Here is an 11,676-nt window from a genome sequence, read left to right on the forward strand (position 1 = left end):
GATGTTTAATACTAAAAATTCTAGTTTTGTTTCAGGTAATCTTCTATGATGAAATCTCAAGCTGTTAATGATCAAAACCGTCGTAGTAGGAGCCAAGCAGGTATTGATGTGAGTCCTGTAGTGTCTTCAGTTCATAAGAAACAAAAGAAGAATGCTCCAAAGGTTGATGAAAGGGAAGAGAGTGTACACACATTTGCTGCTAAAGAATCGACTGAGGAAGAGGCACAAGACGTAGAAGTGGATCAACATTCACCAACTGAAGAAAAAGAACCCATCCCAGCTTCAAACAATGGAGTCTCCAACACCTCTGACACTCAGACACAGCAATCCGAGAACAAAAAGAAGAAGACAAGGGGTCCAACTAAAATGCGCAAAGTGGCAAAAAATGCAGAGGACAAGGTAGATGTAGAGTTCAACTCCATAGGTGAGCATGTCGGTAGTGGATCAGTGACACTCTCCTCCTTTCTTGGTCCTCTTGTGAGGGAGCATGTGCCAGTATTGCTAGATGACTGGAGACACCTCGAAGAAAAGACAAAAAACGCTTTGTGGGAAGAAATTCAGGTTATTTTTATAAGTTTTTTTTGATGGAATATTAGTTTTGACTGTTTTAGTGTATAACGTTTCAATATTTGATAGGGAAGATTCAACTTGACAGAGGAATGGCAAAAATATGCAGTCTTTAAGCAGATGGGTTGTTTGTGGAGGGCCTCAAAATCTAGGCTCACTTCTATAGTCCGAGCGACTAAAAACAAGGTTCAAATACATAAGATTAAGCTTAGCAACATCCAATCTTCATCTGCTTGGAACAGTTGGGTGAAAGCTAGATGCACCACAGATTTTAAGGTTATAGTTAATGATGCTTGATTACTTATACGATGTTTTTAGATAATAGTTATGTCATCTGACGGTTGATGTTAATAGGCACAAAGTGATAAATACATGACACTTAGGAAGATTCAAATTCCGCACACAACAAGCCGAAAAGGCATGACTCGCCTAGCTCATGAGATGGTATGTTTGTCTTATTTTTTTAATTGGGAAGTTGTGAAAGTAATGACTTTATTTACACCTACTTGATCGAACTTGTAGAAAAGAAACAGCGATGATCCTAGGAAAGTTACAAGAACTAAGGTTTGGGTAGCAGGACATACACGTTCAGATGGGAGACCTGTGAATGAAGAACACACTCAAACTATTGTAAGAATATTATGAATTCTTATTACTTAAGGTTGAAGACAATTTCATAATGTCTACGTTTTTTCTTTGCAGGAAAAGGTCACGACAATTGACAGTGAAATGGATTCAAACTCCTCGGATAACATTGGAGAAGATGTTGTGAGTCAAGTTCTTGGAAAAGAGAGACCAGGAAGAGTTAGGGGGATGGGCAGAGGGGCTACTATTACGAAGATGGCTTACTTACAGGTTAGAGACTTACATGTCCAGAAGCTTGAAGCTACGCAAGCGGAATTAATTACCAAGCTTGAAAAGTTGCAAAATGTGGTTATAGACTTAGCTGGTAAAAAGGTAACTTTCTTATACACTTGTTTCATTATTTTAACTTTGGTGTTTCAATATGATTCTTACTTGTCTTTTTTTTCTTTTGATAAACTTCCTAGACACAAAAGATGATGTTTCTAGTTCTGAAAGAAGCGATGTTAGCAAGAGAGGAATAAGGTGCCAGCTACTGGATTGGATGTCGACTGATGATGTGGTTGTAGGTGAAGGAGAATACTACTCAAGTGAACCCACATATAAGATTGGTCGAATTCCCCTAGGTCCTAATGCGGCAGCTGTAGTTGTCAACTCTGTAGCAGTCCAAGATGCATGTGTCTGGAGACCAACTACAAGTATTGGATCACTTGCTGAAGCTGTAGGAGTTAAAATTGCATGGCCATCTGACAAGTTAATATTGGACGATGATATTGACGTCTCAAAACATGCTAACACTGTCGGGTCAGAGGTAAAATGAAATTGCTTGTGTTCTTTTCAAATTCACATTGAATAGATTACTAATATATAATATATATTTTGGACGCTTCATTAGACTATGGATGCATCAATAGGAAGAGTACAAATATTTGATTACTGGAATGTAGAAGATGAGTTGATTGCTCAGGGTGTACTGTTGTCAACTGAACCTAACAAATTGGTGAACGATATTCCGCTTGGACCGAATGCTGCAGTTATTAAAGTTGAACTAGTTGTTAAAAATTCTGCTTTCCTATGGAGACCAGCGCCTGGAATGTCAAAGATGGGTGATGCACTACATGAGATCATTGCTTGGTCAATTGATAGGACACGACTATCTGATACTATAGCTGAATCAACCAAGAAATCTAATCAGGTAAGCTTCATAAACTTGTTAATTTGTCTTCGATATGTTGCAATTCTGTGATGTTATTGTGACCAATGTGTTGTGTTTGTCATTTTTTTTGTCTTCTAGAGTACTAGTAACAGCACTGGTAGTAGCAACAAAGTTGGTAAACAGAAGTGTGCTCTTTTGGACTGTGATAACTCTGGACAGACAGTTGCCTGGGGTCGTGTGTTTGTGTTTTCAACAGATCCATCGGACAAGGTTCATTTCATCCCTTTAGGTCCCAATGCTTCAAAGGTATGGGTAGAGGTTTCCAAGATCGATGATGCACGAGTGTGGAGACCAAACTCTGAAGTTGAAGTCATAGCTGATGCAGTAGGAAACACAGTAGTGTGGCCTACTAATAAGGTTGTTTTCATATGAGTGATGAGTTGTGAAATTTTGAACTATGCATGTTTTAGTATTTTGTCATAAATTATAAGTTTCATGTAATGTTGAACTTTTAAATGTTTGTATCTTATTATAATAAAATGTCTATTTTCTAAATCCCAAATTTATGTGTCTAAATATATTAAAAAATATTTATATATATAAAATATATATAATTTTATATTACTGTAACAAAATTGCATAATAAATAGAGTATAGAAACAATATCACTTATATAACTGCTATAGTAATATTAACTATAGCATTTTAGAAACTCTATTAAATAATATTTAATCGCATTAATAAAACGCTATTAAATAATATTTAATAACATTAATTAAATGCTATTGTAGATCAGAATACAATAGCACCGCAAAAATCCGCTATCTAAAGTCTTTGACCTATTATAATGGACGATGACATAGCGCTTGCTAAAATGCTATGGTATCTGTAGATAGCATTTTTCCGCCGCTAAGAAAACCCTTTTTTCTTGTAGTGAATCATAGCACAAAGGTACGTACAAAAGACGAGAAAACACACATAGAATTAAAACAAGAAGAGCCGTTTCTTTAGCTGAAGTTTGACTGACTCACCTTAGATTAGATCCTGACTTTGTAAGATAACTCCGGTGGTGTAGATTCAGGGACCCAGATTCAGTGATATAACAACGATTTTCCATTGGCCTTAATTCCAAAGTGGATATTAGCGGTGTAGTTTCGCCGGTCTTAAGAAGACAAATATTCAACGAGTTTGATGTTGGGGTATGTAAGATTTCTTTCCGTGTACCATTCACATCTGTTTCGAAATCTATAGTGGCCCATAGATTAGGTCCAAGATAAAGATCGAACACCGGTTGAACGTTAAGCCCATCGTAATTTCCATAAGTAAATGTAGCCCTGATCAAATATCTACGCCACGACTGCACGTTCAGACTGTAGCAGTTACGTGTTCCATCTGGAAAATATCTCACCGTTGTGTATGGCTTCATTAATATACCCACCGAACTTGCCTGAATCTTACCAGTTTTCCCACTCTGGATGAATGTTGCGTCCGAGGAGAAGTTCAGCCCCGTGGTAGTGTCGTTATAAGGAGACTGTTCGTTCTCAGGTAGCCCACAATCCAAACTGATAAATCCTGTTGAATGTTAAAAAAATTTACCATAAAAACAGTTCATTTCTGACTACGAAAACGTTGGTAATATAGATAAAACAAGATACCTTGTTGGTCTTGAGCTTGAACACTATGAATGATGGCCAAAGTTGCAATTAGCATCAACCAAAGCACAAGAGAACTCTCCATATTCTCTCAACTCCCAAGGAAAAAAAATGAAGAAAACCAGTGGCGCTATGGTAGATAAATAGTATATAAATCAGCATAACCCAAATCGCACACTACGAGAAATTTTTTTTTTTCTTGACAAGTTAATAATGTGTTTCCACCATGCAACGAGTAAAGAATAAACAACCAAACCCAAATCATACACTAAAAAGAAAGACTTTGTTAGGTCAATGGTGAAAATGTGTTTTCCTGTGCCAAATTCACCCGGGGGAAGAAGGAAAAAAATAGCCAAAGATATATGAGAATCTGAAGGCGTCGAAGTTGGGAGCGTTCATCAAATTCAAGGAGCTTGGCTTTGGTTGGACTTCAAGGCTGTTACATTTTATTCTTTGTTTCTAGCTGGACATCAAGAAGAAATTTGAGCTCTCGAGTCTTGTCGTTTCACAACCTGTTAGGTTTTCACTGAGAGAGTTTGAACACCTCACTAGTCTGAACTGCGATTACATCAAGGACCTGGAAAATCCAAGGTGTTAGGTTACGAAGGAGATGGCTGCTTTCTGGGAGAAGATGGGTGTTGATCTCGATACTGGGCCAAGTATTGAACAGATAACATAAGCATTTTACAGATGCGACGATTGGTCTCGGGATGATCGCAAGCGGCTGGGATACCTTGCCATCTACGCAGAATACACTGAAGGGAAAAAGTTCTCAACCGCTACACGGGCTAGTCTTGCAAGGCTAGTGATGGATTTAGAAAAAATTGAGAATTATCCATGGGGGAGAGTGGCGTTTAAGGTGCTGATGGATTCTCTGAAGGCAAAAGACTTGACGCAAACAGGTTACACTGTTGATGGGTTTATACAAGTTATCCAGGTGTGGGCGTACTATGCTATGCCAGAATTGGGTGCTAATTATGGGTCTCCCGTACCAGACAGACCGTCTCCACTGTTGCTGGCTTACAAGGGTGGCCAAGGACGACACAGATGTTTTAAGTCGGCTATCAACATACATGTACTTAACTTCACTCCCTAAGACTTCTCAGACGACCTAAAGTTAAGTCGTCTGAGAAGTCTTTTTGTTGGAAGACTTTCCAGACGACTTAACTTTATTTTTGTTGGAAGACTTTCCAGACGACTTAACTTTAAGTCGTCTGAGAAGTCTTCTAACAAAAAGACTTCTCAGACGACTTAACTAAGTTTATATCTTTTATTTACTTCAGGTTAACGTGAACAACTTTGTTCAGAAGGACCTTGATGAAATGTTTCCAGAATGGGACGGAGACGTAGAGGACCATGCCGCGGATAACATAATTAAAGTCATGTTTAATGATCCTGGATGGAAGTGGACCATGGATTGCTGGCAAGTCACCGGTACTCACAAGGTTGTGAAGATGGAAGTGAGTCCAGTGAAGAATGAAGTGAGTTCAGTGAAGACGGAAGCGACTACAGTGAAGTCAGAGAGTGTTGTGAAGGAAGAAAGTAGCAGGCCTCGGAAGAAAGCTCGTAAAGGGTCTTCTGTTTCTGCTGAGGCACCTGCAGCGGGTAGTGATGGCTTTGGGATGACGAAAGAGCAGACTGAAAGGGCCTTCAAGGACATATCTGATGCCATTAGTGATGGCTTTGGGACATGCCTTAGGGATATCAAGTTGCTGGGGGATAGGATGGGAGCTGTGGAGAAGATGATCACCGAAAAAGGGAGTTCATCTGATGATCTTCAACTTACAACCACTTCAAATCCACCAAATCCTGTGCACAAACCCGGGGTTAGTACCAAAACCTCTCCCAAAATTGCAGAGAAGAGAGTCACTAGGCAAAGTGTTAGGAAGAGTCAGAACTGATGTGCTTTGTTTCTTGTGTGCTTTGATGAACCATTGTATGCTTTGATTCTGAACATGTGTGCTTTGTTTCTAGTGTGCTTGGATCTTTGTTGTATGGATTTTGTTTCATTTGTGAATTTGATCTTTGGTTAATAGTTTATAAACACATTGTGAACTCGAAACTGCAGAGTGAAAGTGTGAATGAGGCGAAAGCAGGACAGAATGAAGCCAAAGAACATAGTGTTACTACAGAACCGAGTTCCTCGACAGAGCTCTGTCTTGTGAAACCTGCAGACGACTTACTGAGTGATGAACCTAGCGTTCTTATATTGGACAAACAAGTACCCACTGCTTCAGATTTACTCTTGGAGGAAGCTAGAAGGCAGACAAAGAAGGAGACTGCTATGGTGATTTTCCGTGAAAAAAGTGAGCGAGAAAGGAAACTTGCTCCCACACAGCAAACTCCTTTTAAGAGAAACATCACTGCCAAACAGATTATTCCAAACAAAAAGATTGGCCGAGGCTATGATCCTTTTGCACCCTATGATAAGAAGAAGTTGAAGGAGCTCACTGAATGGCTGGAACAAGATCCGTAAGTTGCTGGAATGTCCTATAAAACAGCTCTTGAAAAAAAATGATTGATTATTTACATTTTGTATTTGCAGTTCTTATAAACTGCCTCTAAAAAAAACCACGTAGATGTCCAAGTCGGTTTTATCATGCCCTCTGAACCTCCTTAGAATGGCTGACCGACCATGTAAGTCTTCTGCTATTTTCTTACTCTTATACGTAAGTCGTCTGGTAGTTCTTCTGACTTGTATTGTTTTATATGCAGCAAATGGATGCTTTTATTAATTTACTGAGGCAACGGTACCAAGACCATCCACAACATTTCAGGAGCGAGAGAATGTGCTTTCTTGGTCATATATTTTCTCGGTAGTGGAGGGCCTCATACCCTGATTTAAAGAGCGACAAGGGATATGCCAACGGTTTAGGAAGAAGACTCCCTGGTGGGGCATGGAATTATCATGCAGGCGAGATACCTTCTTTTTGCCAATCTAAGATGGTTTGGGGGTGGATGTGGATGATATCTATGCACATGTGAACTTCAAGAACCAGCATTGGTTTGCTATATGGATATCGATCCCTAAGAGGCACATAGTCGTCTGGGACAGCATCATCAAACATATTAGCCCTGAAGAACTCGATGAGGTAATGGAGCCTTTTGTCACAATGGTCCCTTATCTACTTGTTGAGTTCGCTGTCTCTGACGAACAAAAGGTTCAATACACATTGGAGCCATACACATATGAGAGACAAAACGTTGGAGTACCTCAGTGTCGAGTTGGTGATTGTGGCCCCTTCACTCTGAAGTACATTGAATGTCATGCTGTTGGGATGGAATTTCCCAAAGAGTTTTTTTCTAGAAACGGGAAGACCATCAGGGAGAAGATGGCAGTGGATATATTTCAAGAGCTTCCTATGTGCCATGAATGGGAAAACCAAGACAATGATGAGAACCTGGGAACGTATGAGTAGATATTGGATGTGTTATTTGTATTTGAACTTGATGCTTTTGTGTACTGTTGTATGGTAGATTAGGCTACGTTAACAGGGCCAAGATAGGATGATGTTTTTTGTAACCTATCCTCATACCAAACTAGAATTCCGTAAGAAATTAGTTTGGTAGTGCAGTAACCTTTCGGATAATGTAATGTTTGACTTGTCTTTTTAAATTGCATTGTCGTTGGACGACTAACCAGAAGGTCTTTTGGACGATTTACCACCACTTCCAACAAAAAGACTTCTCAGACGACTTAACTTTAAGGTCGTCTACAGAGAAGTTCATAAAACATAAAGTCTACAGAGAATTTCATAAAACATAAAGTCTACAGAGAAGTTCATAAAACATAGAGCTACAGAGAAGTTCATAAAACATAAAGTCTACAGAGAAGTTCATAAAACATAGAGTCTACAGATAGATAAATAGATTCGAAGACATGAGAGAATTACAGTTAAGTCGGTGGACGACTAACCAGAAGGTCTTCTGGATGACTTACTTGAAGGTCTTCCACGCCAGTTCTTACATTGTGGACACTTATGGCTAGTTTCTTTGCAGACTGAGAACCTATAAACCATGTGTTGCTTTCGGGGTGTGCGTCCTCTCATCCTGGATAGTTCCAACCAAGATTGCCATCTTGATTTCTTCTGTCTCCCCGGACCACACTTTACTTCCGGAGGACCACGCTTTACTTCCGGAGGAAAGCATGTGCGTGCCTCAACTTGTTGTCCAACACAAGGATATATATTCTCTGAGTATCCTGCAAACAAAGTATCCTTTGAGTAGACCGGCCATACAAGTGTGGAGATATGCAAACCAGCTGCTGTTCCAGCTGCTATATCAAGAGAGCAAGGTATTTTCTCAACTTGATAGACACCACAATCACACTTTTGAAGTTCTAGATCAACATTACAGTCCCTATTGCCACCTTTCACAAAGAACTTCCATCCATTAATTTGTTGGACTCTCAGAGTATACGCGATCTCCTCTCGAACAGCAAGCAAGTGTTCAACACCCCGACTATGTTGAGTTGTAAGACTCAAAGCATATCCTCTCCTTTTCCAATACCACATTCCTAGCTTCTCCCTTATGAACTCCAGCAGGAACTGAATAGGAAATCCTCTTGTTCGCTTCAGTGCGGAATTAATTGATTCAGCGATATTGCTCATTTTTAAGTTGTACATGTCTCACTAACAATGAACCCTTGACCATAGGCTCACATCGGCATCCTCCAGATACTCAGCAAGATCCAGATTTTCACTCGTATCTCATCCATGTACCGATCAAAATCGTAAAGTGTATGAGCATAAGCAGCACCTTTCACCATGTACAAGAGATGCTTCCCTTTATACTTTTTGACAATATTCTCTTGAAGGTGATAATAACATATTCTTCGGGTTGCCCAAGGAAACACCTTTTCACACGCTTTTATAATGGAGGAGTGTCTGTCGGAGACTATCACCAGAGGATACGCATCAGATACACAATTCGCTAATTTTGTGAAAACCATTCCCAAGATTCATCATTTTCACCATCTATGATCCCAAAAGCCAATGGATATATCTGAAAATTACCGTCTTGTGCGGCTGCAACCAACATAGTACCCTCATACTTCCCACTTAGGTGAGTCTCATCCACCACACTGACCCTTCTCTGATACTTAAAACCTCTGATAGAAGCTCCAAAAGAGAAATAGATACTTAAATCTATTCAGAGAATCAAGTTCTATAGCAGTGATAGAACCCGGATTTGCTGCCTTGATTTGCTCCAAATATGAAGGCAGTCGCTCATACCCATCTTCCGCTGATCCTCTCACCATTTCTTGCGCATATAACAATGCTATGTATGAAGTGGTGTAATCAAGTGTCATGCCAAACATGTTCTTCATTGCATCTTTGATATGCTGTGGAGTCAACCCATCAATGATTCCAACACGATCTATGAAAAGTCGACCAATGTACTTCGGAGTACAGTGTTTTGATATTCCGTATTTTTAACGGTTTTAAACTCGTTTTGGAGCAATTAAATGGTCGGTTTTAATTAATGTTTTGGTCTATTTGATGCGTTTTGGTGTTCTTAAGTGTAATATGCAGGTTACTAGATAGCTTGAAAGAAAAGAACGCATTCGGGATTTATTCAGAAGCAAGATGGACCGAACAATGGACCGAATGAAGTATTGATCGCACAGAGCACGAGATCGACCGATCCGGGCTACCTGGATCGACCGATCTGTGGCTTTCATGCACTAGATCGACCGATCCGAGCCATGTGGATCGACCGATCTCAGGCGCTACGGGCTCCACACGCACAAACGAGCTTTTCACTCCTTTTTACCCACTCCCCTCAATAATTCACGGAGGGACTCGACCTTTGAGACTCAGAAAGGACCAGGGGCGACCAAGAAGGAGATTTACAAGTTCTAGAGAGAGATTTGAGAGTTTTTGTTCATCTTTTGTGTGATTTGTGAAGATTTGTGAAGGAGTTCATCTCAAAACCATTTGGAGAAGATCTTCTGAACTTTTACTCTGTTTTAATACAATCTTATCATGTTTTCTTCATCAAAATCGTTTTGTTCTTGTTTAGTTATGTGTGAGTAGTCATCTAGTTGGGTTTAGGAGTTCTCATAGGGGATTTCTTGATGTTTTGATTCATAAAACGTGTGTAGACTAAGGGATTACGTTTTGGTTCTTCATCTAATGGGTTTCTTACTGCTTGAACTGAATTGATCACTTAGTTCATGATTTCAGATTGTTTGATGCACCGAAAGTGATTGTTTGAACTTCCGAAAATACTTTAGATGAGCAAAGTGTCCTTAACCCTCGGAAGTTGATGTTATTGCGCTTTGTGAACATATTGAACCTGTTCTTAATGCTTGTTTAGAAATTGAAACTCAGCGGAAGTTAGTGTGGAGATTTCTATAACATAGAGAATTAGCGCTACGGAAGTAGGTTAATTCTAATATCGTGTTTGAGTTCTAGACGGTTCTTAATATATCCCTGTGTCTGCCATTAATTGTATCTTGATTAAAAAGAAATCCCTGAGAATTCCCAATGCCCAACGTTTGTTTTAAAATAGTTTTCAATTCGTTTAAATCATCTTTTTACATGCTTGTTTATGCTTTGTGACACTAGAGAAAATTAAACAAAAACCATCAAAAATATATCTTGATTCACTGTAGCTATTAACTTGTCTGCAACTCTACGTGTGATCATCGGTCCCTGTGGATTCGATCCCGTATTACTACTGCGTACTTTACTGTGCACTTGCAGTTAGATAATCGGGTTAAAACTCGAGACATCATGTTTCCGCTGAGCGATTCTGTCTGTGATGGAACATGTACGAGTTTCCACATACTTGGTTACCCAAACGTTTTAGTCCCATGTTTCACACTTGCTCTGACCTTCCATTGACAACCACTAACACGACATGTTGCCACAAAGAGAGTTTTCGTTGACTTGTATATTCTGAAGGAGAACCTACGCCTCACCGCTGTCAACCGCAACTTTGAAAGCAGTGCATCCCTACTAGCAAAACTCTAGTTGACATAGATTCTGTCTGCAGATGATCATTTTCCTTCACAACCATATGCCCCTTTGTAATCTTCAAAACAGATTTCATCATCTTCTTCCTCATCCTCGTCTTTAACCTTTCCATACTCACTATAATCCTCAGCATCAGCAGCAACATGGATGTCAGCATCCTCCTCCCCATCATGATCCTCAGCTTCATCCTCCTCCTCAGCTTCATCCCCCACATCAGCTTCATCCATTTCCTCTGAAACCGTTCTCATCTTGCTAAAGTTTGATACACAAAGACGTACTTCATGCGTTTTAGTTATCTCGAGCAAGTTCTGAACTTGTCTATCACTTGTAACATGAATAGGAGGAAGGTCTGGAGCCATCTGTTGTAATGAGTAGGTTAACTCCACAGACTCTGTGTTCATGTCCAGGTTATAATCTTCTTGAGTCATTGCAACAAGATCAGCATGTGTCGAACCTTCACCCAAAAATAACATTCTCGCTCCTTTGAAATGATCAACCACAAAATTTCAACATCCATCTTTCAACAACCATTCTCCATACACTGCAAGTAACTGACGCATCATCTGAAAAAGTCAAAATAAAACACATTAGCAAACATAGAACAAAGAAAACGAAAGTTTATTAAAGATCGACGCGAACGACTTCAATCTAAGTCTTCCAGACGACTAAAATATAAGTCGTCTGGTCAACGCAGAGGCTGTTTTTGCAATTGACTTTGAAATCTGTTATCTGAGAC

At 39.6% G+C, this 11,676-nt stretch overlaps 3 protein-coding genes across 3 annotated transcripts; 2 read left to right on the forward strand and 1 right to left on the reverse strand.

The window, feature by feature from the left end:
- The first annotated feature begins 669 nt into the window (after positions 1-669).
- Positions 670-2,906, forward strand: LOC125581357. The gene is made up of 2 exons (XM_048746655.1): positions 670-2,344; positions 2,444-2,906. The coding sequence occupies exons 1-2, from the start codon at positions 2,048-2,050 to the stop codon at positions 2,735-2,737; spliced, it is 591 nt and encodes a 196-aa protein (XP_048602612.1). The 5' UTR covers positions 670-2,047; the 3' UTR covers positions 2,738-2,906.
- A 212-nt stretch (positions 2,907-3,118) lies between these two features.
- On the reverse strand, positions 3,119-4,209 carry LOC125581356 (probable LRR receptor-like serine/threonine-protein kinase At5g59680). Its single transcript, XM_048746654.1, has 2 exons — positions 3,961-4,209; positions 3,119-3,877 (listed from the first exon to the last, which is right to left on the reverse strand). The coding sequence occupies exons 1-2, from the start codon at positions 4,040-4,042 to the stop codon at positions 3,333-3,335; spliced, it is 627 nt and encodes a 208-aa protein (XP_048602611.1). The 5' UTR covers positions 4,043-4,209; the 3' UTR covers positions 3,119-3,332.
- Positions 4,210-4,822: 613 nt separating this feature from the next.
- Positions 4,823-6,433, forward strand: LOC106403883. The gene is made up of 3 exons (XM_048748658.1): positions 4,823-5,032; positions 5,241-5,783; positions 6,026-6,433. Exons 1-3 carry the CDS (start codon positions 4,823-4,825, stop codon positions 6,431-6,433), a joined length of 1,161 nt encoding a protein of 386 aa, XP_048604615.1.
- Positions 6,434-11,676: the final 5,243 nt, after the last annotated feature.

This window comes from Brassica napus, chromosome C2, assembly GCF_020379485.1.
Source record: "Brassica napus cultivar Da-Ae chromosome C2, Da-Ae, whole genome shotgun sequence".
NCBI lineage: Eukaryota > Viridiplantae > Streptophyta > Magnoliopsida > Brassicales > Brassicaceae > Brassica > Brassica napus.

What these genes read in the sequence shown, in the direction of transcription:
- LOC125581357 (XM_048746655.1), top strand. Translation starts at nt 2,048, where the DNA reads ATGGATGCATCAATAGGAAGAGTACAAATATTTGATTACTGGAATGTA. An exon ending in CAACCAAGAAATCTAATCAG is followed by an intron (nt 2,345 to 2,443) that starts GTAAGCTTCATA and finishes TTTGTCTTCTAG; the next exon opens with AGTACTAGTAACAGCACTGG.
- LOC125581356 (XM_048746654.1), bottom strand. Translation starts at nt 4,042, where the DNA reads ATGGAGAGTTCTCTTGTGCTTTGGTTGATGCTAATTGCAACTTTGGCC. An exon ending in TCAAGCTCAAGACCAACAAG is followed by an intron (nt 3,878 to 3,960) that starts GTATCTTGTTTT and finishes AACATTCAACAG; the next exon opens with GATTTATCAGTTTGGATTGT.
- LOC106403883 (XM_048748658.1), top strand. Translation starts at nt 4,823, where the DNA reads ATGGATTCTCTGAAGGCAAAAGACTTGACGCAAACAGGTTACACTGTT. An exon ending in AGTCGGCTATCAACATACAT is followed by an intron (nt 5,033 to 5,240) that starts GTACTTAACTTC and finishes TATTTACTTCAG; the next exon opens with GTTAACGTGAACAACTTTGT. An exon ending in ATCCTGTGCACAAACCCGGG is followed by an intron (nt 5,784 to 6,025) that starts GTTAGTACCAAA and finishes TCGAAACTGCAG; the next exon opens with AGTGAAAGTGTGAATGAGGC.